This window comes from Macrotis lagotis, chromosome 7, assembly GCF_037893015.1.
Source record: "Macrotis lagotis isolate mMagLag1 chromosome 7, bilby.v1.9.chrom.fasta, whole genome shotgun sequence".
Taxonomy (NCBI): Eukaryota; Metazoa; Chordata; class Mammalia; order Peramelemorphia; family Peramelidae; genus Macrotis; species Macrotis lagotis.
In genome coordinates, this window is record NC_133664.1 from 201,502,403 (window position 1) to 201,528,207 (window position 25,805).

The 25,805-nt window shown below is 43.9% G+C and overlaps 3 protein-coding genes and 1 non-coding gene across 5 annotated transcripts in view; 1 reads left to right on the plus strand and 3 right to left on the minus strand.

Moving 5' to 3' along the window:
• Positions 1–12,094: 12,094 nt before the first annotated feature.
• PHB2 (prohibitin 2) lies at positions 12,095–17,730 on the minus strand. The gene is made up of 8 exons (XM_074194519.1): positions 17,387–17,730; positions 17,187–17,271; positions 16,583–16,662; positions 14,494–14,678; positions 13,946–14,075; positions 13,748–13,851; positions 13,240–13,317; positions 12,095–13,149 (listed from the first exon to the last, which is right to left on the minus strand). The coding sequence occupies exons 1-8, from the start codon at positions 17,511–17,513 to the stop codon at positions 13,069–13,071; spliced, it is 870 nt and encodes a 289-aa protein (XP_074050620.1). The 5' UTR covers positions 17,514–17,730; the 3' UTR covers positions 12,095–13,068.
• LOC141494610 (small nucleolar RNA U89) lies at positions 13,395–13,684 on the minus strand. Its single transcript, XR_012470506.1, has one exon. It is a non-coding gene; the product is annotated as a small nucleolar RNA U89 (small nucleolar RNA).
• Positions 17,731–17,789: 59 nt separating the features above from the next.
• Positions 17,790–22,770, plus strand: EMG1 (EMG1 N1-specific pseudouridine methyltransferase). Of its 2 annotated transcripts, XM_074194521.1 has the most exons (6): positions 17,802–18,139; positions 21,243–21,344; positions 21,447–21,588; positions 21,864–21,922; positions 22,042–22,191; positions 22,485–22,770. In XM_074194521.1, exons 1-6 carry the CDS (start codon positions 17,972–17,974, stop codon positions 22,596–22,598), a joined length of 735 nt encoding a protein of 244 aa, XP_074050622.1. In that variant the 5' UTR covers positions 17,802–17,971; the 3' UTR covers positions 22,599–22,770. The 2 variants fall into 2 exon arrangements, with proteins under 2 accessions (XP_074050623.1, XP_074050622.1); XM_074194522.1 differs by lacking the exon at positions 22,042–22,191 and having other exon boundaries at positions 17,790–18,139.
• A 153-nt stretch (positions 22,771–22,923) lies between these two features.
• LPCAT3 (lysophosphatidylcholine acyltransferase 3) overlaps positions 22,924–25,805 on the minus strand; it is a 31,219-nt gene continuing 28,337 nt past the window's right edge. The window contains exons 7-13 of the mRNA XM_074194518.1: positions 25,352–25,460; positions 24,704–24,790; positions 24,429–24,595; positions 23,881–24,028; positions 23,640–23,798; positions 23,388–23,516; positions 22,924–23,295 (exon numbers count right to left, since the gene is read on the minus strand). Of these exons, the coding sequence (XP_074050619.1) occupies positions 23,400–23,516; positions 23,640–23,798; positions 23,881–24,028; positions 24,429–24,595; positions 24,704–24,790; positions 25,352–25,460 (787 nt within the window). The 3' untranslated portion in view covers positions 22,924–23,295; positions 23,388–23,399. The remainder of the gene's footprint in view (positions 23,296–23,387; positions 23,517–23,639; positions 23,799–23,880; positions 24,029–24,428; positions 24,596–24,703; positions 24,791–25,351; positions 25,461–25,805) is intronic.

Below are 25,805 nucleotides of genomic sequence, written 5' to 3' on the forward strand. Positions count from 1 at the left end.
TGCTCTCCAGAAAGTTTGGATGAGTTCACAGCTCCACCAACAATGTATTAGTGTCCCAGATAACCCACATCCCTTCCAACACTGATAATTGTCCTTTCTGGTCATATTGGCGAGTCTGAGAGGTGTGAGGTGGTATCTCAGAGATGCTTTCATTTGCATTTCTCTAATAAGTAATGATTTAGATCAATTTTTCATATGGCTATGGATTGCTTTGATTTCCTCAGCTGTAAATTGTCTTTGCATATCCTTTGACCATTTGTCAATTAGTGACCCCAGTTATTTCTAATGAGATAATAATTCTAATAGACATTCAATAAGGATAAATGCAAAGACTTAATCAACAAAAATGTATTAATTGCCAACTCTGTGCCTGGGACTATGCCTTTAAACCCTGAGGATACACAGACAAAACCAAACCCAGCCAAACCTGAAACAGTTCTTGTCCTCAGTGAGCTTATAGTTTAAAAGAGAAGTCAAGGACATAGGTAACAGTAGAGAGGAAGGCACTGGGGGTCAGGCAGGGAGAGCAGAAAAGGTCTCAGGAAGAAGGTAACCCAAGCTTGAAGGAAATTAAGGTTGCCAGGAGGTGGATATGAGAAGAAAGAACCTCCCAGACATGAGGGACAATGATAGTGGATGGAGCCACAATGAGGCTAGCGTATCTGGATAGAAGAGAGGAGACAGCAAAGTGATTAGAAAGGTTGGAAGGGGCCAGGTTGTAAATGACTTAAAAGGATAAAGTTAATATTGATCCTGAATATAATAAAAAAAAAAACACTTTAGTATATTGAGTGAGGAGTGATAGACTCTCATGGGGTGTAAAATAGAGAGACCAAACAGAGTGCTCTTGACATAATCCAGGTACGAGGTAATTAGAGTTATTGCTGTGTGAGTGAAAAGAAAGTGTTATATTTGAGAAAAAATGTGCAGTAAAGGTAACAATTTGGGGAACTGATTTGATAGATGGGTCGAGGAAGGTGGAGGGGTTGAAGATAGCAGTTGATGACCAGGAGGATGGAGTTGTCCTCAATAGAAAGAAGTTGGAAGAGGAGTAGATTTCATGGAAAAGATGATGGAGTCTCTTTTAGACATTCTGAGTTTGAGATATATATGGAACCTTGATTTTGAAGCTAAAGGGAAAGTTAGGCAAGCGGACTGGAGCTCAGGAAAGAGGCTGCGATGGGATAGATCTGGAAATCATTTGCTTTGACATTATAATTAAACCTATAGAAGCTGATAAGGGAAGTGTGTAGAGAGAAAAGATAATAACAGGGAACCAAGATTTGAGAAAACAACCACAGAGCTGAGTTATGATCCCTAAAGGAGACTGAGAAGGAGCTTCTGCTCTTAGTCTGAACTGCTTAATATTTTTCATCAATAAATAACCTATGAAAAATATAGATGACATTGATCCACTTTGCATATGACAAAAACTGGGGAGGAATAGTTCACATGGAGGTATTGTGACAAGCTGGAGCACTGGGTTAAATCTTTTTTGTTATTTTTTTTTTTAATCTTTTTATTTTTGAAGAGGCAATCGGGATTAAGTGACTTGGCTGGGGTCAAGTTAAGTATCTCACACAGGATTTGAACTCAGATCCTTCTGACTCCAAGCAGGAAGAGATTCAAAAGCCAGGAGTCACCACACAGTGGAAAGAAAAGAGTATCCGGTCAAAATGTACCATGGAGATCAAGAAGTGGGAGTATTGAAACAAAGGTATTAGATTTGCGAATTTGTTTACCTTCCAAAAATCAACTTTCCAATACAAAATGAGGGAGGGATAATTCTGAAAAAAGAAAAAAATCTGGAGTTTTTAGTGCACTGACAAACAAATATGAGTCAATGACGCCATATAAACTCTAGGTTCAAATATATAATCCTCTCTTTGACTTATAAAGCAAATTGTCCCCTTTCTACCTTTCCAGTCTTCTCACACTTTACTCCCATCAATGTATCCACTGATCCTGCACTGCGCTCCACCTCCTGACTCCTGACTTTTTCCTTTGGGTTACAATAATAATCCCAGAAGCAGTACCCCTTACCTGGAATGCTCTCCCTCTTCATCTCTGCCTCCTGGCTTCCCTTAAAATTCAACTCAAATTTTTTGTCTTTTTTGTTTTTTACAAGGCAATGGGGTTAAGTGACTGTCCAAGGTCACACAGCTAAGTATCAATCCAATCTGAGACTAAATTTGAACTCAGGTCTTCCTGACTCTGGGACAGTTGCTCTGTCCACTGCACCACCTAGCTGCCCCCTCAAATCTTATCTCCTTCAAGAAGCCTTTCACAAGCTCCATTCCCTATTCCTACCTGAGCCCCCCTTACCCATTCCAAATGCTTTTCCTCTGAAATTACCTTCAGTTTCCCCTATATACATCTTGATAAAGTACAAAAATGAGTAATACCTGGGGACCTCCCACCTCCCTGAAGGACACAGATTGGGGATGTCTTTTCATATCTCTTCTCTTGAGTCCTGTGTGATCTTTATAATTTTATAACATTTCCTTAGGTCTTTTTGGTGTGTCATTCTTTCCATTTGCATTACTATAGTTACTACATATATTGGAAAACTAATATTTATTAAATATTAGTTTATTTGATCCTCACAACAACCCCGGGGAAATAGTTACTGTTATTATCTCCATTTTATAGTTTGGGAAATTGAGGCAACCAGTTAGCTAGTAATTTCTTGAAGTTAGATTTGAATTTAGGTCCTTGACTCCCTGCCCAGATCAATATTCACTTCATTACCTGCCTTGGAAGAAGCCACTTTATGGCCCTTGGGTCTCAGTTTCTCCATCTATCACAGGAGGATATCAATACTAGGATTGTCAGAGTAGTAAAGAGCAAATGAAACAATGGTTGGGAGAGCTTGTGTTGACTTTAAAATGTAGTATAACTGTGATATTTGTGTGTGAAGTGCCTATTCCCAGTTTGTGACTGGGATTCTTCCTTTAAATAAGTGTTGTTGTGCAGTGGTACCTGACTCTTTGTGTCCCCATTTGGAGTTATCTTGCAGAGTTACTGGAGGGATTTGTCATTTCCTTCTCCAGCTCATTTACACATGAGGAAACAGAGGCTGACGGGGCAAGGTGACTTATCCAGGGTCACATACCTAGGAAATATCAGAGGCCATATTTGAATACAAAAAGATGAGTCTTCCTGACTCCAAAACTAGCAAATGCTTTATCCCTTTAGCTTTCCTTAATCCAGAGTGAGTCTAGGGATAGGAGGATATATAGTATGTTTTCAAGGGATCTGCAATAATAATATCTCAAGCTGAGACAATATTAAACTTTGCAAGGCCACACAGCTAGGTAATTATTAAGTATCTGAGACTGGATTTGAACCCAGGTACTCCTGACTCCAGGGCCGGTGCTTTATCCACTATGCCACCTAGCCGCCCCTACATTGCCTCTTTATAAAAAGTTTCTATATTTCAGATATGTGATATTCCTCTAGTGTTAGGATTTTTCCTTTGGGTTACAATAATAATCCCAGTAAAAATTCAAATACTTCATGAAGGGTGGCAAATTCTGCCATTTTCAATCATTAATATCTGTATTAAGGAATTAGTTAAAGAATTCAGTTTTCTGACAGGGGTGATATAAGGGGCAGTCTAGGTCCAGGCAGTTTTCAGAGTGGGGAAGTCATAATATCAGCACTGCTAATATTTCCACAGTTAGTGGAAAAACCCTGGAGACCTTAGTCTCCTTCCTTGGAATCATAGATAAGAACTCTCCTTTATCCTCTCTTCAACCCATAATGTCTCTCTCCTTTTTATGGGAAGGGGGAAAGGTAATGGGGTTAAGTGACTTGTCCAAGGTCACACCCATAATGATAATGACTCTTTTCTACCTTTCCCTCAATATCCTTTGGGGTTAGATAGACTTGTACAACCTCAATTCCCTTCCTCAGGTTTCATTGCTCACCCCTCATTTTAGAGCTTTTCCTCCTCTTTCCCTAAGTGACACTAGTCTATAAATAATAGCATGTCACTGTATTAGTTATCCAGCAAGGAATTAGAATCACTAGATTGTCTAAGAGGCAGTCTGCTTCTGCCTATCTGTCCAGGGCCTCATCCGTTTCTCTTGGGCTTGTTGTGCATCCTTTTAAAAATATTGCAGAATTCTTATTGTCCAACTGAAGTCACTCAATTTCAGAAACCTAGACTTTTACTTCTATTGCCAATCATGCAACTGTTATTTGATTCAGCCTTATCGGACTGGGCTTGAAATAAATTTAAGGAATAAAATAGAATTTACTCAAAATGTTAAAATATATTATATGGTCTATAGCAAGCCAATGGGCTCCCACCCATTTAGAACCCCCATCTGAATTCCTGACCACCATGGATAAAAAGACAATATACTGTGATAAAAATACTAATAGTTAATATTGAGTTTATTGTTCATGGTGTAAACCAGTTCTGGGTTCTGCCCACAGAGATTTAATCATAGAGCGGCAGGGAGATAGAGACTTGATATTCTAGATAGGTTGGTCTTATCCAGCGTTCCAAGTTCTGTGGTCAGCCTCTGACTGTAACCTTGAGATCTACAGAGTTAATTGGAATAAGAAAGAGAAGCTAATGCAAGTGGAGGAAGCAGGACACCATTACAAACAAGCAGATATGAGAGAAAGTCATGGAGCAACAGAAGGGGTTGGGTCAATATGAGGGGCTGTGGTGACCATTCCTTATCTAAGGCAGAGAGAACTAAATGTGAACTGAATTCACCTAGTCAAATCTGCACTGTTGGTGAAACATGGCCAAAGAAAGATGATGGCACACTCCCTTCCCTTCCTTTCCCTCACTCCCACATCCACATCTTTTCCCTTTTTCTAGGGAAAGAGCTGAATGTGTTGAGAGTTATCCACTTTAAACAAAAGTAAGCCTTTGATCTAAAAGTGTATAAACATTTCTGAGTCTTTAAATGTGACAAAGTGCTGATCAATATTGTTTTTGTCCATTTTTAAAATTTGTTTTTCTAACAACATGCAAGAATAGCTTTCACCAATCCTTTTTTTTCTGCAAGGTTTTGAGCTCTACATTTTTCTCCCTACTTCCCTTCTGCCCCCCTCCCAGAAAGCAATATATAGGCTCTACATGTGTATGCTGAAAATTCATATTAATTATGTTGTGAAAGAAGAATAAAATCCAAAAAAACTCAATATAATACACAAGACAACTCTTAAAGAGAGATAGTAAGCTTTAGTCTACATTTAAATTCCACAGTTCCCTCTCTGGATTTGAATGGTATTTTCCATCACAAGATTTTTAGAACTGTCTTTGATTATTGTGCTGCCGAAATGAACAAGTTCATCATCATTGATCATCACCCCATGTCATTAGTGTGTATAATTTTCTTCTGGTTCTGCTCATTTCCCTTAGTATCAGTTCATGTAAGTCTTTCCAGGCTTCTCTGAAATCCCATCCCTCATGATTTCTTATGGAACACTTAAAGAATACTAAACAATAGTGTTTCATCACATTCATTTACTACAACTTGTTCAGCCATTCCCCAATTGATGGACCAGTAGGATCAGAGTATCATAGTTTTATTGCCCAATTCCAAATGGCGCTCCAAAATGGTTGGATCAGTTCACAACTCCACCAACAATGCATTTGTGTCCTGTTTTCCCACAACCCCTCCAATAGTGATCATTTTCCTTTTTAGTCATATTGGCCAATCTGATGGGTGTGAGGTGGTACCTCAGTTATTTTAATTCAAATTTCCCTGATCAATAGTGACTATAGATAGTAGCAAAACTTTAATTTCTTAATCTGAGAATTGCCTTACTATATCCTTTGGCCATTTATCAATTGGGGAATGACTCGTTTTCTTAGAAATTTGATTCAGTTCTCTGTATATAATTTTAGAAATGAGTCTTTATCAGAAACACTAGTTGTAATTTAATACATTCTTTTTAATCTAGGTTGCATTAGTTTTCTTTGTGTAAAAACTTTTCACTCTAATGTAATCAAAATTATCCACTTTGTCTTTTATAATGTTCTCTCTCTTCTTTGGTCATAAACTGTTCCCCTTTCCATAGATCTAACAGATAAACTATTCCTCATTCTCCTAATTGGCTTATAATATTACTTTTTATGTCTAAATCCTGCACCCATTTTGATGTTATATTGGTATAGTGTGTGAAATGTTGGTCTATGCCTGGTTTCTACCATACTGTATTATTACTTAATGAAGAAGAGAGATCTTACCTCTTGTTTTAGAAACAAGATTTTGGTTGTCTCTTTGGTTTTAGAGACAAGAATTTGGGGTTTAGAGCTACATATTCGCTTAATAATTACCTAGCTGTGTGGCCTTGAGCAAGCCACTTAACCCCATTGCCTTGCAAAAAATAAAAATAAAAATAAATCACATATAACATGAAGGAAATCCAACAAAAACTCCTATTTGGAGACATCTCCCTACAACCATCTCCTAAAACTTCTTCAGATTCAGACCTTCCCTGATTTTTGAGTGTGTTTGGGGGGTTCCCAGTATATAGCCACAGCTAATGGAAAGGAATAAGGGAAGGGAGGAGAGTATATATTTATTTGTGTGTGTGTGTGTGTGTGTGTGTGTGTGTGAAGGGTTAGGGAGGAGAGTGTGTATTGGATGGGATAGCTCATAAATTCTTTTTTGTCTTACCCAATGGAAACTTCCTGACCCTGTGGGTTCCCACAGAGAAGAAAAGTCCATATTGGTAGAATAGTTGTGCTTCTAAAAGGGTTTGTCCATTCAAAAATGCAGTCATTATATACTGACACCTTGCCTCCCTGGCTTCCTTTAAGTCTCAACTAAAATCCCTTATTTTTATTTTTCCCCCCAACCCCTCAAAATTCTAGAGTCTACCTTCAAGTTACTTCCTATTTATCTAGTATATAGCTTGCTTTGTATACATTCTTATGTATTTTGTCTCTCTCCTTAGATTGTAAGCTCCCTGGAGGCAGGGACTGTCTTTTCTCCCTTTCTGATTCCTTAGGTATTTTTTTTTTTGGTCTGATATACAGTAGACAATATATGTTGATTGATTGAAAGTTTCCACTTTTTTTTAAGTTTTTTTTTTGCAAGAAAGTTTCCACTTTCATTGGCATTCTCTTCCCTGCCCTCTCCACTAAGAGAAATGCAAGAGGGGGATCTGCCTGGTTTTTGTTTTTAGTTCAGAATGGTGACTAAGGATGTATTGGAGGGATGTAAGGAAGGAGGACTTGAGGAGATGAACACATCCAGAGAGTCTTGTGAGGAGGAAAAAGACAGGTGAAACTCGGGAGAGATGGAACCTCAACTTGACCACAACTATCACAGTGCAGGCAATGTTATCTTCGGGGTCCAAGCCTCAAGCCTAATGCTAAACATGGGCAAATGACCTGATGCTTACCGGCAGTATTGACCTCATCCAGGTCTTTCAGTCAACAACCTTGGAAGGAATACTACATATAAAATAGTCAGCCAACCAACATATTTTAAGCTCCTACTAGATGCTAGGAGCTTATATTCTAATAGGGGCACAACATGCAAGCAATTATGTATGTCCAAGATCTATAAAGAGGAAATTGGAGGAATCTCTGAGGGGAGGCACTAGCAGAAATTGAAGGGGAAGGATGGGTGGTTAGAGAGGGAGAATATGATTGGAAAAGACTTGTTGTGGAAGATGGAATTTGAGCTGAATGTTTAAGTAAGCCAGGAGATAGACTAGGAAGGAGAACATTCCAGACCTGGAAACTGCCACCAAAAATAATGGAGTCAGGAGACCAGTGTCTTGTGTGAAGAACAGTAAGAACATTGTCATTAGTAGAGGGGAGCAAATTTAAGAAGACAGGGAGGAAGGAAGGAGACTGGTTGTGAAGGATGTCAAAATTTTACATTTGTTTTTCTAAGTATATATATATATATATATATATATATATATATATATTACATAATATATCACATAATATAATATGATTTTATATTTGATCTTGGAGGTAATAGGGAACTACTGGAATTTGAGGAGTTGGTGTTGACATGACCTGTTTTAGGAAGATCACTTTGGTGGTTGACAGATGGGATGGGGAAACTACCTGGAGGGTTAATGCATTCTCTAGGTATGAGATGATGAGGGCCTGCACTGGGGTGTTAGGAGAGTGGACTGAAGGAGCCAGAGGGAGCCAGAGAAGTTCTGACAGTAGAAATGACAAGATTTGGCAACAGATTGGAGATGATTAAAATCCAAACCCTGTCTTCAAGGAGCAAACAGTCCAGAAGGGCAGTGAAAGTGAGGAGAGAGAATCCACACAACACGATTGTCAAAAGCAGAAAGTGATTAATCTCGAGTTAGGGGTATAAAGTATTTGAGGTTCTTAAAGGTTCAAATCCTTTCAAGTAGGGGATCAGGGAAGGTTTCCTGGGGGTGAGTAGTATTTAGAGCTTTGAAATACAGCTAGGATTTTTAAGATGCACACAGGGAGATAGGGCATTTTATTACAAAATATGACTGAGGGAGAGAAGACAAGAACTACAAGGATGAGTTTTGTAAATGGCGATTATCTAGTTTAGCTGACTGACAGAGAAGAGTGGGAGGTAAAGTTGGAAAGAGAGTTTGAATCCAAAGCATAGAGGGTCTTGAATATTAGACTGAAAAGTATAAACTTTTGATAGAAAGTAATGAACCATTTAACAGATTTTTGAAAAGAGGAGAGGGGCATGATCAAAAGAAGATTAATCTGACTGGCTGTAGTACAGTTAGAAAAGGGGAGAATGCAGGCAGGGAGACCAGTTAGGAGACTATTTCAATAGTCTGGATCAGTCTTTATTGGTCTAATAGTTGATGCTGTTAACAGAAATGGGGAAGAGAAAGGGCAGGTTGGTCACTCAGTGAGCATTTATTACATGCTTCCTACACCCCAAACACTGAGCTAAGCCTTGGAGGTACAAAGAGAGACAACCTACAGTCAATTCACAAGTTTAATGGTCTCTAGTACCTGGGTTGAGGAAGGAGGTGATGAATTCAGTTTTGGACATGTTGAGTTCAGGGAGTATCCAAGTCATGACCAGAAAGCACTCTTAAGTTTAGGGAGAAACATCAGGGTCATCTTCTGCCTAGAGGGAATAATTGAGTTTCCAGGCTGGGAGGGTGGGGAAGGGTGTCCTCGGGCACCAGAGTGGGGTGAGGAAAGAGTCAGGAAATGGAGGGGAGAGATAAGAAGGGTGGGCAGGTCATCAGGAAAAGGCAGTGGATGCCGGATCAGAAATGCAGACACCTCTTACAGTGATCATAGTGGGCCACATATATCTACTTAGTCTGATCCTGGAAGCAAGGGCCAGAATAAAGGAAAACCAGACTCTGTTGCTTTTAAAGTGTATGGGAAGTGACTGGGGGGGGGGGGGAAGGGAAGGAGGAGGGGAGGAAGGAGAGAAGGAAACTGGAAGGGAAAGGGTTAAGGGAGCGGAGTGGGGGTGGGGAGCCAGCCTATGGCAGGAGGACACACCTGTGTGGCAACCCTTTGCAGGCGTGGCCCAGGTGAGCTAGGCGGTAGGAGGACGGAGGCAAGGGAGAGGCCTTGATGGTAGGCCTGTGGACACAGAAGCTCAGACTCTCCTTTACTATCCTATCCTGACCCTTGAAGTGGGGGCAGTCAAGGGTCCAGAGGAGGTAGGTAAAGGGGGGGGCAGGGTAGAGGCTGCTAGGCCCAGCCGGCCAACGAGGCAGATGAAGATCTACAATGGTGGTGAGGAGAGTGGAGCTTACAATGGGCATAGGCCTCAGACCTTGGAGAAGTAGAAAAGAGACTGGCACAGGCCTGGGGTTTGTGGACCGCGCAAGAGGACGGTAAGTGACTCCCAACTGGCCAATAGCAGTTCACTGTTTTCCGACATCTTGGAGGGTGCTGAGTGAGGTTGGGGGGGAAAGATTCTACTAGAAATGAAATGAGCCCAATACCTCCACACCCCCAAATAGAGCTAATTGTGAGGAAGGCATTTCTTTGGCCTCTTTCCAACCGGGGTTCAAGGGCTGTGGCATGCTAGCAGTGTTGGCACAGGCTGGCCTCCTTCTCACTGCCCAGACTGAACTGTACCTGTCACTTCCCCAGGGCTGGTGGCCCCACCTTCCTCATCTTGGGCAGGCTGGGACTGGTGCCCCATCTTACCCAGTAGTGTTTGGGTGCTGGTTGGGAGTCTCTAATACTGCCGGGTAATGATGGAGGTCCTTTCCTAATGACGCCTCCTGTTACCGATAGCCACAGGCTCCAGCCTAGAAATAGAATGTCAATATGGCTTTTTTCCCTTTTGATTTCTGATCTATTGGTAAGATTGGCTGGTTAGAGAAGGGACTCAGTGGGACAACTCTCCCATCACCCTCCTGTGATTGGTCAGCTTTCCCTCTGAGGTATGTGATTGGTCAACTTGTGAATCTATAACCCACAACTGACCAGGAATGTTCTTCTGGTGTTTGGGATTTGCTTTAGTTCTTTGGGGGACCCCCATTTAGCCTCAGAGAGTAGAGATCCCTGTTGTGATTGGTTAGCTCTGGCTCTGGATGCGCCCAGCCGGCCAGCTCTGGGGCCATCTTCCAGTGCAGTGTTGGATCATGTAATCTTGAAGCTTCTAACACTGTCTGGTAAAGATGCCCTCCGGGCTGGTTCTCCCTTCGATGACTTGACTCTGGAGATCTTCAGGGAGATCTGGGGTCCACTGAAAGGCTCCTTTTTATGCCTTTAGTAGGGTATTGGGAGATAGCAAGGGGTTGGGGTCCTTATTTCAGCTGAGGTCTTTGGACCATCCTTGAAGAGACAGATGGCTGCCCAGAAGGTGGGGCAGGACTTTGCTCTCTGCATCTCCATCCATTCATCAAAGGATCCCTATGCTCCTTGTTGTGGTAAAGAGTTAAATGAAGAAGGCAAAAGAGGGCTCTAGTGGAATCTGGGTGATTGTCCAAGCTTGGGGTCATCTATAATGTCTAGAATTAACTTTGCTAGTTCCAGTTTCTCTAGGTAATCCAGCTTTAGTTTTGCAAGCATTTTCTCTTAAGAGAGTATCCTTGAAGTGAAGACTCAAGGCAATTCAGGGTACCATCAACGATGAGGTTGTAGGGCAAGTCCCAAGAATCTGAGAGTAGCAGGCCCAGGTCAGATAGCAGATGAATCGGATAGAGATGCAAGCGACAAAAGGCTGAGTTGAATCGCTGCACTCCTGGAAGTTTGAACTGGGTCAATGTACATCTGAACTATAAGAATGGGGAACTGATGACTGAGGACAGAGCTGTGCTAGAATGAGGAGTGAGGAATGCTCTATGACCCTTCTGAATATGAAGTCTTATATTTCTGGGAAAAGAATCCCAAACTAAACAAAAGCTGACATTCTCTGGAGTTTTTAAAAACAGAGACAAGGACTCAAATAGATGCTTAGGCCCAGATTCCTTTCCTCACTTTAAGGGTGCTGTTTAACCCACACTACTGCTCATTTTAATTTTATATGGATGACTTTACCCTTCTTCAGTGGAAGAATGGAAAGTATACTTCCACTCTTTACTCTAGTAAACGTGTCATAAGTGATAAGGAAGGCTTGGCAGAGGTGTGAGGGCAAGCACCTGGGACAGGTACCATCTTCTGGAGTTAAACAGGTTCTGAGAAATTAGAACTGTGATCATAATCCCCTTCTTTTGATTCAGTCTACAGGTCTTCAATAATCAGTGTGCCTGGTCTTCTCAACAAACATACAAGCGTTAGCTAGGAAGTATTTGACTTAATTGTCATAACTCCCACAAAGATAAAAGATCTGATAAATGACAGGGGCAGTCCCCTATTGCCTAGGTCCAGCAAACCTGCTCTGCTGTTGCCTCAAGAAAGGAGCAAGTAGCTGAGGTTGGTTCTAGCTGCAAAACCAGGATGTAGATTAGTGCTTATCTGTGCTCAGGACTTAACCCCACAGCCAGCCCCCTTTTTCTGCTGGAACAGACTTTTGCACCCCACCTCCCCATACCTCACTACAGCACTGAGCCTGGGCTGAATTCTTTGCACCCCCTGCTGGTGAACCAGAAGATGTGCATCTGAGCAGTCCAGTTCTGAGCTTTTATTGGTGGAAAGATAAGCCAAGAAGCTCCAAAACTGTGATGGATTCCACTTAAGTAATAAAAATTTATTGAGAATTCCTGGGATAGCTGCTGTCTCCTCCCAGGCTTGGAGGGAAACCAGCTCTAAAAGAAATCACTGAGAAATCACACAGTCCTTATACCCCAGACTCCCAGCAAAATATGGGGAGGGGGATTAGGGAAAGAACATTTGTCAGTCTTCATTTATCCAACGAGTTGGGGAGGTGGTGGAGGAAAGTCACATGATGGTGGGGTGAGGGAGGTGGACCCATCTGCTGGCTCATCCAAGACTAACTCAGGGAGGAAGAGATCAGCTTTCTCTTGAGTTCAAGGCGAGGTCTCTATTTCTTGCCCTTGATGAGGCTGTCACTGTAGAGAAGGGTCAGCCATCAGAGACAGAGTAACCCAGTAAGACACCTCACCCAGTTTCCACAAAAAAGCAGAAGCACAATGTAATGATAGCAAGGATAACCTCAGGATGAGTTGTATCCAAGCTAGAGATGCTGAGGTCTCAGGAGAGGCCCCCCCCCCCAAGCTTGAGTTAGAAGGCAATTCTCATTGTATCCCCATCTCTAAGAAGGGCTTTCACCCACAATACCCATTCACAGCCACAACTTACCTTCCCCTGTAGGTAGCATGTAGAAAGGAGGCAGACATACAAAGAGAAAGAGATAATTTAGCATTCTTTGGGTTCAAAAAGTATTATCTTCCACCCTATACCCAGCAACCCTCCCTAAAAAATCTAAGGACAGCTAACAAGACAAATGAGGCTTGTACCTAGAACTAAAACCCACTGAGTTCTAGAACCCAAGCACTTACCCTGTCTCCTCCTTCATGCCCTCCCCTATAATTTAAGCCTCAAGGTTGGGAGCACAAGTCTTCCCCACTGAGACTGAGGCTGTGACTCTGCCCAAGGTCATGGATCTCACTAAAGACTAGAACTGAGGGATGGCTCTCCTCTGCCTTCCAGGGTTTTTTTGTGTGTGTGAGATTATCTCACCGAGTGAAGCTTTCATCCTGCAAGTTCAGTACAAGGTTGTCAGCAGTGAGATAGATTCGGTTCTGAGATGTGGCGATCTGGAGCCAAGGGAAAGGTGTGAGCCCCTTGCCAAGCTTGAGGTCTTTGCTGCCCCCCTCCTGACGCCCATCCCTGCTCTCCACACTTACGGTTTTGGAGATGTTCTGGGCAGCTCGAATCTTTCGAAGTTTGATGTAGCCAGGGTTCTTGCTCAGAGCTTCCCCAAGGTAAATATGCAGTTAAGGAGCCACAGAAGCATCACTGTCCTTCCTTATCCTGCCTCACATTCCTCCCTCTCTGAGGCTGTCAGATCTAGGGGTTTGCGCTCAGACGCAGCCAGTGCCTCTGCTTTTGCCCTGACCCCACCTGTGGGCCCCTGCTGGGTATAGCTGCCAAGGACTGGAGGCAGCCACTGGGAACCCAGGAGCCTGAGAATTCTGTTGATCTGCCTTTACAGCAGGGGTCCAGAACTTTGGCTCCCCTACCAAGATTTCAGACCCCCATTATTATAATCCCTCCAACCTCCCCCACCCTCCGGAGGAGCCAGGAGTCAGAAGGCACGGAGGTCGCATTCGCCTTGGAGTCATCATCCAGCCAGGGAGGAAAAAGTGGTGTCACCAATTCCCTCGGGATTGGTTTCTGGCATATGGAGGATATCATCTTGGCAGCCTCAGCTTCCCCCTCAGCTTGCACAATCTTCTGCCGCTGCTCCTGTTTTGCCTTTTCTACCAAAAACTGAGCCCTCTGGGCCTCCTGCTGGGCTATGGTGGGACAAAACATAGGTGTGTTTGCCTTCCTGCCCCATGCTGCACAGCAACTCTGATGCAGCACCCTGTAGATATCCACGTGACTCACCTACTTGCTTGGCCTCGACGGCGGCTGTGTACTCTCTGCTGAAACTCAGTTCAGTGATGGCTACGTCATCCAGAATGAGGCTGAAGTCCTTGGCCCGTTCTGTTAGCTCCCGACGGATCAACAAGGACACCTGGGGGGATGGGGGGTACGTGTGGACAGCAGCAAAGAAGGGTAAGAGAAGTTGAGTAAGGTAACAAGCTAAAACCCAGATTTCCAGAGGCTACCTTCTCCTTCTCCCTTGGGGTTCCTGCCTTGGTTCTGACAGGTCTTTAGTCTCCCTTAACACTGGCTTGTGGGTGGGGCCTCTCAGCTGGGTGAGCCTTTTTTGGTCTCCTGCTGTCTCTGGAGAATCCCTGCCCTCTAATCCCTCAATCTAGCACTACTCTCTTGCTCTTTCCCAGTTGCCCAAAGGATTCAGAAACTTCCAAGCTGCCTCTATATAAAAAATTCAAGAACTTCGCTACAACTCTGCCCTAGGAAATGAGCCCAGGTAGTTAGGGGCTTCAAATCCCTTAGGATTTGGCAGGAGGAAGAGGAAGGGGTCAGACCTGGGCCCTCTGGGTGATGAGCTGGGAGGCGTTGAACTTGGCCACAACGCTCTTGAGCACCTCATTGACAATAGAGGGCAGCACCCGCTCCTCATAATCCAACCCGAGGCGCTGGTACATGCTGGGCAGCTCCAGGGCATTGGGTCGGGAGAGCACTCGGAGGGAAATGTTCACCATCTGAAGGTCTTGGCAGGGAACAAGAGAAAGCATTAGTCAGGACTCAAGGATGCCCCATCCTTTTCCAGACATCCGAGTGACCTCCCACAGTCTCTTTAGTGCCTGACAATGCTGGGAACATGAGGCAGGAATTTTCTTAGCAGCTAACTAGGGACAGTACCGGATGCTTCGTGACCACTTGTGGATTATCAGAAAGAATCTTCCCTCCCCCAGATATATGAAAGAGACCTGAGAATTTCATTAAAGAATGTACAGACAAGCTCAGCTCAAGTCTGGGCTTTAGAGCAACAAATTCTAATCTTTGCTTGGGAAGTAGGGGGGGGTGGGGTGGAAAGGGAGAAGGCACATCTGAATTCATTCCTCATTTACTTAGTACCACAAATGCCAATAATGCCCAACATGCTACACAGTGAAAGATCCAACAGTCACTCCAAGCCTAAAACCACTTCATAGTGGGTTGATATTGGTTGGACTAAAGTACATCAATCAAGTAGTTCAAGTCAGTAAGCTTGAAGTACCTACTATGTACAGAAAACTGATGGAAATCAAGAGAGGTCTGGAGGAGAGAGTTAAAGGTAAAGCATAGTCTGGGACTTAAGTACTGGTCCTAAATCTCCCTTTAGAAATGTACCGCCTGAATGATTTTGTTTGTTTCCTTGCACATGAAAGTTCTTTCAAATTTTAAAGTGTTGAACAATGTACATGATGAAGACTTGGTGAAAGAGTTGGCCTTTGAATGACAGAACTTCAACGGGAAAGGAGACTCACTGTTGACTCAGTCCTGTTGAGAAGATCTATGGAAGTGGAAAATGCCAGGCTACACTCAGAATACACAGGTCTGAAAGGGGCTAGACTTGATGGCATCAGATTGTGGCAGGCTCTAAGTGGGCTTTGTTATAATTCAGTAATAAAAATACCTTTACTGTGAGTTTTGAGGTCTGCAAAGCACTTTAAATGTTTTACCCTCAAAAATGAGTTTGTGAAATTGGTTCTAGCATTACCTTCATTTTATGAAGAAACTGTGATTCAGAGGGATAACTGGTCCATAGTCATTCAACTAGTTAATTGTCTGAGAAAGTATTCCACCTAAACCTATCTAGGTCCAGTATTATTTCCATAATGCCATGCTACTTTCTCAGGATGCAGCTGTGATGTCTAAGAAAGAGAATAGCAAGACTAAATTTATATCAATAGAGGTCATTCCAGCAGCAGCTTGGAGTTTCCCTCATTGAGAAAAAAAATTAAAGTAGAAAGGCTCATTGCAAAAATATCAGACCAAGTAGGTCTAGACTAAAAAGAACTCTAGATAATATGAGAATAAGAATAGAAAAGATACCAAAATATCTTCTAGAATTTTAAATTTAATTTGGAGAAAAGTCTTGTAGATGGTTTGACTTTTGTTTAGAGCAAATGGGGAGCAGGTCTCTCTCATTCAGTTTCTTTGAAATTAGGGTTGCAATAGATAATCTCTAAGGTCCAGGACTCACAATAGAAAGGCAGAGTGACTATACATACCCACTTTAGGTTTGGGAGTATAGAGTTTATTCTAAGGACAACAAGAAGTCCATAAAAGTTTCTGAAAAGGAAGTAACAAGTGCCCTCAATAGGAGAAGATATTAGAAAAGGAAGACTAGTTAATCAACCTACCTCTAAATTTATGTCATGAAAATAACAATCCAGATGAGAGGTACTGAAGTCCTGAAAGAAAGGAAGGCTCCTGACTAGCAACAAGTGTGACTGGGAGGAATCAGAGATGATAGCCTTAAAGTAAGGGCTATGTTGTTTTTGTGTGATGCAAGAGGTCTCCCACCTTTATCCATCTGCGCCCTGGTCTCTCCTATACAAGTTATAGGCTTTAACCTCTTTGGGTCCCACCTCCTTCCCCTCCTTGCCTCCGGGTGCTCAGACCCACCTTTGGAGCCTGTGGGAGAAGATATCTTGCGGGGCCGGGCACGAATGTCATAGATGATGGGGTACTGGAACCAGGGGATCCTGGGGGTGAGGAGGGACGGGAAGAAGCTAAGTCATAGGGGGCTCACAGAGGGTCCTGCTATCCCTTACCCCTTCTAGCCACCTGAATCCCAGTCACCTTTCCCCTCCAGCCACAGAGGTTGAGGAGATACCTCTTCTCCCTATTGCTTTTTTTTTTTTTAGGTTTTTGCAAGGCCACACAGCTAGGTAATTATTAAGTGTCTGAGGCCGGATTTGAACCCAGGTACTCCTGACTCCAGGGCAGGTGCTTTATCCACCGCGCCACCTAGCCGCCCCTCTCCCTTTCACTCTTACACAAGTGTTCGATCCCTCAGGCCCTCTGAATAGGTATTGAAATGGGAATTTTAAAGATCTAACCCCGGGGGGACCCATTTGCAGAGGCTGCAGAGAATGTCGTCTTGTGAGATCCTCTCGGGGGAGGGGGAGAGGAAAAGATTGAGAAACTCGGAATGCAGGTGGCTTTGCCCAGGACCGAGGGCAAAATCCGGGCATCCTACATTTGGCCTTTCCGTGCCCCGACTTACCTGAAGTGCAGTCCTTCTGCGAGGATGGTGTCCTGCTGCACGCCCCCGATTCGGTTAAAGAAAATGGCTCTTTGCCCACCTTCCACTACAAGGGGGGAGAGGGAGGAGAGGATCAACAGAGAATAGCGGGGCCGGCGGGGGAGGGGCCGGGGCCGGGGCGCCGGGGCGGGGCCGCGTCCACGTGGGGCTCCCCCTCTCACCCGTGAACACGGACTCTCGCACTCCGTAGGCCACGGCCCCGGCCCCGAGCAGCAGCTTCAGCGCCGTGCCCATGCCGCGGGGCCCGGCGGGCAGCCGCCCTGCGAAGTCCTTCAGGTTCTGGGCCATGTCCGCTCCCTGACGCCGCGGCGGGGCACGAGGCCGGGGCAGCCGACCGCTTCTCCCCTTGCCCTTCCGCAAGTCCCCGGCCCTGGCCCTGGCCCCGCGGCCGGCGCTGCCTCTCCCGGGATCCGCGCCTCTCGCACGAGGCTCCGCCACCAGCCCGGCTCCTCCCAGGAGAAAGGGCACCGGAAGCGCGCTCTCTCCTCTACGTTCCCCCTATTTCCGGAGAGGCCGCGAAGCTGGGGCACTGCCGCCTCCGCGTGACCGGAAGTTGCGTCTCCCCGCCCGCCCCTTCCCGTGGGGCGGTCTTCCGGGGAGGGGTTTCAACAGCCTCTACGTTCGGTTCGCAAGTCCTCTTCCAAGAAGGCAACCGGAAGTCACGGCGTCCGGGCGGAAGTCGCGTCCCCACGCCCGTTTCAGGAGATCCTAGGTAAATCTATTTCCAACCCGTGCCCGGCCGCAAGATGGCGGCGCCCAGTGATGGTTTTCAGGCACGTGAACGGCGCAATCGGGATCCGGAGCGAGACTGGGAGGCGGCGGAGCCCAAACGGCCCCGTCTTGGAGCGGGGACCAAAGGCGGGGGTCGGCGACTCGTGGTGGTGCTGGAAGGAGCCAGTCTAGAGACCGTCAAGGTATCGTAGGAGAGGAGAGGAACCGGGGCGGGGGCAGAGCCCGGGTGCGGGGACGTTAGCAGCCTGTCCGACCCGCCCCCCTCGAGTTTGGGGGAGTCGTGGAGGCTCCCCCCCCCGGGGCCTAGTCACGCCGCGGTGGAACTCGTGGGCTTTAAGCCTGAATCTCAGGGCTTAGGGTTAGGGTTAGGAGGAGCTCGGCCCGGGCTGCGCCAGCGGCCTTCCGGGGGGCAGGCCGCGCTTGTCCCCCGCGCCGCCCCTCTCCTGGTGATGGCAGCACTTGGGGCCTCCCCGTGACAATTAACGGGAATCCCTTCCCTCACCGCTGGCTTCTTCTCATACTTTGAACCTATGGTTTTAACGAAGAGACCTATGGACTAGGTGGTCGGGTTACCTCTAGAGTGGAAAAAAGAGGCTCGGAGGAGCGGAGCGCATTTTGGGGGTTCACCATCCGCAATGCCTCGGGCAAGGCCTTCGGTTTCTTTGGTTACTGCTGAGGCCCTTCACACCTCATATCGATTGAGCTCAATCTTTTTGAGGATTAAATGGTGCTTACTAAAGTTTGGAACACTTGCAAAAAGACTTTGCTGTTTACAAGTATAGACTAGACTTGGTCCTTTCAGCAGCCTCATTCTCTCTACCACTTTTCTGAGACTATCATCTCCAATATCTCATTCTGGCAGAATTCTCAAAAAAATTTATGGTGTTTGACTTGCACTCAAATCTCCAAAAATTTTTAAAATTTTTTTTGCAAGACACTGGGATTAAGTGGCTAGCCCAAGGCCACACAGCTAGGTAATTATTAAGTGTCCGAGGCCGCATCTGAACTCGGGTCCTCCTGACTCCATCCACTGCGCCACCTAGCTGCCCCAATTTTCATCTTTCTTGATCTGCTTTGTTCAATACTATCGACTCTTCTGAGTCTACCTCTTTGGGTTTTGGGGACCCTGTCCTGGTTGTTTCTACTTTTTGTTGCTTCTCAGTTTCAGAGCTAGTTTGTTATTCATGTTATAACCCCTTGGCTGTAAGTGTTTCTTACAGTTCATTTCTGAGTTCCTTTATCTCTTCATGACCTCAGCCAGCTCTCGTGAATTTGATTATTCTTCATTTGACTGAGAGATCACTATTAAGGTCTTCAGCTTCATAAATGAAATCATTTTCTTAGACATACTCAGAGGCTCTTATCTGACACTTTACAATTTGTTAAGACTAGCCTCAGAGAGCCCACTATCCTCAGTGAAAGATCAGAATAGAACAGCAAAAGTCAAAAAACAAGAAAGGGTAAAGCAGACCATAGACTAGACAGATTTAGAAACATGCTGCCCTACCCCCTTTACTGAGCCATTGACCATGACCTAGCCATTTAATTGGATATCTAAAACTGAATTTATTGCCTTTCTCTCCAAACTTTTCAGTCTGTTAAAAGGCATGTGTTCTTTTCAATGTCTCAGATTGATAATCTTGATGTTATTCTCAACTCCTCAGGATTTCATCTCACATTTTGTGCCAAATCCCTTCCCTACCTCATTTCTTTCATCTGATCCTTTCTCACTCTCATAACAATGACCTTAAATGATTTTTGTATTCCTTTTTCATCTTACATGCTTAATTTGACCCAAATGAAAGGGTTTAAATGTCAAGTAGTCTAGTATGTCTAGGTATTTTTGGTGCCTAAAGACTAGGATAGCTGTATCCAGAAGCATCAGTTATTGTAGTTCTAGAAGACCACAGTTGTGATCAATATTAAGGGATGGGGTACCCATACTGATGAAAATACTGAGTACTCATTTGCAAACCTGTCTACGCAAAGTTTTAAGCTGTCTCTTTTGTGTTCCCACAAGTGTGAACTCTCAATGTAAATATTGAGTTATCTTTATATAGCACTTTTTAAAAAACAACTTAACAGAATGATTTGTCATTATCTCTTGTCAAAGTTCCTGTTAAAATATGTTATTTAGAACTCTTCGTATTCCCTATCAAAGGGTGAACACTCTACACTCTTAGATTATATTAGGGAGGAGAGGGAAATGCTATTAAATTTTAAATCATCTAAAAACTTGTCTTGCTATTAAGAGTTTTAAAAATCAGCCATCCCCCTTCTTCTCTATTGGTGTATTTAATACTACAAATATGATAATCAAGTGTGCCTTGTCATAGTCTCATTGAAAGCAGACCTGGGTCCTTTTGTCCAGATCCTCTTAAATTTATTAATTCCTTCCACTGAATCCCTGACAAGTGATTATCTGATACTGCTGCTGACACTACCTTTTTGTAATCGATCCTCTAACATTAAAAAAAAACCTTAAGGTTGCAGCTATACAGACTCTCCCCCTTATATCTTTGTACATTTCTGAATATTACAAAATAGTTGTGAATATGCTCAAAACTTCATTCTAGTTCTACTACTGTGATTTTTGAAGTTGCCTAGTTTGTACCCTCATTTTATAAATGAGGCAACAGTCGTAGAAAAGAGCTTCTTTGAGGCTGGGATACATTCTCAAGTCTTCAAGTCCACTTTTACTCCACAGTCCAAGTTTGTTACCTCTTCCACATTTCCCATTAGGTCTTTATCATTCTCCTGCCTGGCAATTTCTCATACTTGTACTATGTTTTTTGAATTCTTTGTTGCAGATTTATCTATAATTTTTATTTAGTTTGCTTGATGATGTCTACTCACCATTGGACCTTGGTCCTTAGTTCAACCTCCTTATTTTATTTCCCATCACAGTAACCTTTACCTACTCTGCAAACTTTACAATTTGTGTTCATCTTCATTCCTTTCTGTTATAATTGTACATATATATTATATTACTCCTATCTGCTTCAAAATTTGTCATGCTGAAAACAGCAATTGTGCTTTCCACCTAGGGGGCTTTTGTACTACTTGGCTTTATGTAGGGTTTCACTTGACAGGTGCTGTAACTTAAAATCATGATAGATTTCTTGAAACCCTATTTGTCTAGTTTCAGCCACAGTGAGTTTTTCAGTTTAACCTGGGGGGGGGGAATTTGGGGTAGATCATCTATTTCAAATGTACATGGGGTATCTTTGTAAACACAGTGGTAAATGCTTCATCCATCCTTATTATACTTCTTTCTCTTCCCAGGTAGGGAAAACCTATGAGCTGCTCAACTGTGACAAACACAAATCTATACTCTTGAAAAACGGACGGGACCCTGGAGAAGTGAGACCAGATATAGCCCACCAGGTAGCTTCAGGAACCAGGCCCATATACACTTCAAGACTTTACATGAAGAGTGAAGCTGATTACTTCTCTATTTTCACTGATTCTGATTACTATTTTTCTCAGAGCTTGTTGATGCTGATGGATAGCCCCCTGAACCGTGCTGGCTTGCTCCAGGTTTATATCCATACTCAGAAAAATGTTCTGATTGAAGTGAACCCCCAGACTCGGATTCCTAGGACCTTTGACCGCTTCTGTGGCCTCATGGGTGAGAGATAAATCTAATGAAGCAGGATGGCTAATTATGGGTATAGTAATCACCATACTATACCATGTGAACAGAAATAAGGTTGGGCTGTATTCAGTTTACAGACTTGATTGAAAGTCAGATGGGTCCACGGTCTTTCATAGTCTGACTAGCACTTGTTGGAAAGGAAGGCATGGTGGTCTGGTGGTGTTCTTGCTTTACAAAGGGGGCTCCTCTAATTTTTTCCTTGATGGGGGATGGAAATGATGAAATCCATTCTGCCTTTCTTTCTGTAGTTCAGCTCCTGCACAAACTCAGTGTTCGAGCAGCTGATGGCCCCCAGAAGCTGTTGAAGGTAAGGACTTAATCATTAGCAGGCTAAGGGGAGAGAAGAAAGGGAAGCCTGGGAAGTCCATTGTTTCTTAATTTTTAGTTCTTGTTTCTTAGACTGAACGTGTTGTCTCTTCTCCTTAGGTGATCAAGAATCCAGTGTCAGACCATTTTCCTGTAGGCTGTATGAAGATTGGCACTTCCTTTTCTGTCCCTGTAGTCAGTGATGTTAAAGAGTTAGCTCCCAGCAGTGACCCTGTCGTCTTTGTTGTTGGGGCCTTTGCCCACGGCTCGGTGAGAGATGCTTTTAGGACTGCCATAAAATGGCAGTGCAGTTTGATGTAAAAATAGGAAAGAAAAGGACTGTTTTTTGCAATATTGAAGTGAGGACCATGCTTGGATACTTTTGATGCAAGATATTTTGAGTAATGTTAGTATGGTTTGTCCTTAACAAGGCACAGAGATACCCCTATTAATCTCTCCTGAGATATTAACTGGTTTCAGTTATTTGCTTCCTGAGAGGAGACAGTTCTCTTTTTTTGTATAGCAACTCCTCTTCATTATTTTCTTTTTTCCCCTCTTTCTAGATCAACGTGGATTACACAGAGAAGATGGTATCCATCAGCAACTATCCCCTTTCTGCTGCTCTTACCTGTGCCAAACTTACCACTGCTTTTGAGGAAGCATGGGGTATCATTTAACTCTGGAAGACCTTGTTCCCTTTACATTAAGACTATTTATCCCAGCTTGAAAGTCATGGAACTGACTTCTGGACAGTCCTGCTTACAGGATGCTATTGCACCAAGGAACTGTTCTTTTCATACTGGCTTTTCCATGTAAATTTTTTTTATAAACAGGATTGTTCAAGGAGAATTTCTATGTTTACTGGGCAATCCTGATCTATTTAAACTGCAAATAGAGGACGAATCCATGGGTTCAAGAACAATGATTGATGGGAGAGGGAAAGGAATGGTCTTAGGAAAGCTCTTGACTAGGGGAGGAAAAAAGGCAGCCTGGAACACTAGATGAAAAACTGAACAAACAGAAGTGGTTTTATCTGGTACAATTCCAAGGTAGAAAAATGAAGCAGGTAGAACCTGTGTCCCTTCCATGGGGAGGTGGTTGTGGTATCGGCACATGTATGATCATAGTAAATCAGCAGAAAAGAAAACACAGATTCCCAGCTGGAAGGAGAGAGATAAGGCAATGTGTGTGGGGCAGCCCAGGAGATGGGTTCCTCCACACTCCCCTAGGGTTTCTTTCCCTTTAGCTGGCAGAGGAGACCTGCAGTAGCTGTTAAGCCTTCCTGTTCCTGGTTCTATCTTCTGCATATTCTCAGGGCAAAAAGAGTCCTGTGAAAAGGGAGGCAGTCCCTGCACCAGGCCCATTTTAGGCCACCTGCAAAAGAAGAGAAGAGGCTGACTAGAACCATTCCAACAATATAACTATCCAATATCCAAACTCTCATCTACTAATTGCTGCTCACTTACCAGGGAGGCAGATCACTCTGCTTTCTTTAATTTTTCTTTCCTTGGCACCATTATTTTACGAACGTAAGGCAATATAAACAGAAGGCTCAGGAAGAAGACATGGCCAAGAAAGTAGACAGACTTGTAGACCTGTGTGGAGATATGGATCATTGAGGCTGAGGATGTGATAAAATTCTTGAGCTTCACATCCTGGCTTTTAGTTATTCTTTCAATCGCAATGGGCAACCCCCCTCAATCCATCTCACAACTTACTTCGAACCATTTATCCCATGTAAAAAGGCAAAAGGCAGTCATAGAATAACCCATGAAGAGCCAATGAATGGTTTGCTGTACTAGGTAGAAGACAGGCTGCAGGATTGTAATGGATGACAGCTTGCTCAAGATAGGGCTTTCTGTAATCAAGCTGGCTACCTGTAAGGGATAGACAGGGATGACTAGTCAGTGCCTGGACCCCACTGCACCCTTCTCTTCAAGTCTAGTATTTGGGCCCCACCTGTCTCTCCACAATAACAATGAGGAACTCCATCTGAAAGCAAATCAGATAGCCAGAGTGCAGCCCATGCCACAGGGCCAAGAAAAGCAGGGACAGGCCCTGGGATACCATTTTGTTCCCGAGGAACTTGAGCCTCTTAAAGATGTACCTGGAGACAAGAAAAGAAATGGTTTGAGTCCTAAGCAAATCGGGTCTTTTCTCCCTGTACCCTCTGCTCTGTCCTGTCTCATTTCCCAAGAAAAGCTGGACCATTTGCTAGTTCCTTTATTGAAGCTGTTAAGACAGGCAGAAGGAACTGGGATGGGGGTGAAGAAAGGGATGGAAGCATGGTGCAGGTGGCAAAATAACTTTCCAAGGTACTAGGTTTTTGCCAGAGCTGAGGATGAAGCCAGTTCACTGCACCTGATCTCAGTCTCCAGGGTCATATAAATGAAGATGTAGCTCAGTTTCAGGCAAGGCCTAGTAAAGTACTGCTCAAAAGGAGATGATGAATGATGACAAGTCTGTTTCCAATTCTGGGTTAAGAGAAAAGGAGCTCAGTTGCTTACCGAGCTACCCAGGCATTGGTGTTGATGTTGAAAGAGGCAATTGTGCCTGTGAACCGGGGTGTGGTCTCAAATAGCCATACTTTCATGTTGGCACAAGCATCCCACAGTGGATGTTCCTTCTCGTCCAATCCATTGAAGCCCAGACCAGTCAGAATGCACACTCCTTCCTGAAGGAAGGAATAAATGAGTCAGGGGCACAACTACTGGTAAAGAGATAGCTTCTTTCTTACTCCGTCCGAGCTCTGTTCTCCTTCCCTTGTCTCTTTGCTACTCACCGTGACCAGCCAACAGGTGACGTATTTGTAGAGCACAAACTTGCCCCAAACTAGCATGTATAGACAACGGAACCAGAAGGGATGGTTCTTTGAGAAAGAGAAAACACGAATTAAGAACACTAATGAATCTAGGCCCCTCCAAGTAAAATCCTAATTTAACTTGTACTCTTGACTGACCTGCCCATCTGCCTCACACTTGATTCCATTTCTTCCTTACAATTTTACTGGCATTGGGTCTTACTCCATGGTTAGCTGTCAAGTAATTATTAGTTCTCTGTGTGCTCTGAGCACTGACCAAAAGAAGGGGAAAAAGGGAACATGTTCAGGTTTTCTGGCTGGTTAGATGGGAGGACAGAAACTGGAATTTGTTGCCTCCTGGGCCCTCTGACCTTCATGGAAGCCTCACATTAAACAATGTCCAGGCATAGAAAGAACATGTTGAGAGGACTTTGCTGGAGGGAAGCAGCTGGATACTGACAGTTCTAAGAACAGCTTGGCCTTGACATTAGTACTAATTGTCCCAGAATGAGGTAAGGTACATAAAGAACGCATGAGGGTGCCCATGAAAGTATTCTCTATACAGTTTCCCTGTCAACTAACAATGAGCCCCAGTGTTAATAGGTGGTATTCATCAGGATAAATACTCACTGCATAGTCTTCGGAGAGCAGATAGTCTTCTGGGATATAGGGACTGAGAAGGGTATAGCCCACCAGGTAGAAGAGGCCCAAACTCAGGCGCTTGAGAGCAGGGAGAAAACTGCAGGGAGAAGTGAAGTCAGTATATGTATCTTCACCCTTCTCATTTAAAACGTGGAGAAGGGTGGTCTAGATAGAGCCTTCACTGTGCAGCTGGAATGGGGGAGATACTTTCTAAAGTGCTCAGTTGTGATGACATGAGGTATTAGACATTAAAGAAGCATTTAGAGGGAGCTTTTGAAGTTTTAAAAGTCTAACAGTGCTTAGGTACTTAGAATAGAGATCTTCCCAACTACTTTCTTTTCTTTCAGGGATACTACAGATTTATCAACAAGATGAGGCTATAGCTATAAGAATGCAATGAAGACACTCAAATATTAACTGATTAAGCCACAAATGTTGGCTT

Excerpts from the sequence above, each read along its gene's own strand:
- PHB2 (XM_074194519.1), bottom strand. The coding sequence starts at position 17,513 with ATGGCCCAGAACCTGAAGGACTTCGCAGGGCGGCTGCCCGCCGGGCCC. Across the intron at positions 14,076-14,493 it reads TCATCACCCAGAGGGCCCAG|GTGTCCTTGTTGATCCGTCG; the intron begins GTCTGACCCCTT and ends CCATCCCCCCAG. Across the intron at positions 13,852-13,945 it reads CGTCGAGGCCAAGCAAGTAG|CCCAGCAGGAGGCCCAGAGG; the intron begins GTGAGTCACGTG and ends GTCCCACCATAG.
- EMG1 (XM_074194521.1), top strand. The coding sequence starts at position 17,972 with ATGGCGGCGCCCAGTGATGGTTTTCAGGCACGTGAACGGCGCAATCGG. Across the intron at positions 18,140-21,242 it reads CCAGTCTAGAGACCGTCAAG|GTAGGGAAAACCTATGAGCT; the intron begins GTATCGTAGGAG and ends TTCTCTTCCCAG. Across the intron at positions 21,345-21,446 it reads GACCAGATATAGCCCACCAG|AGCTTGTTGATGCTGATGGA; the intron begins GTAGCTTCAGGA and ends TATTTTTCTCAG.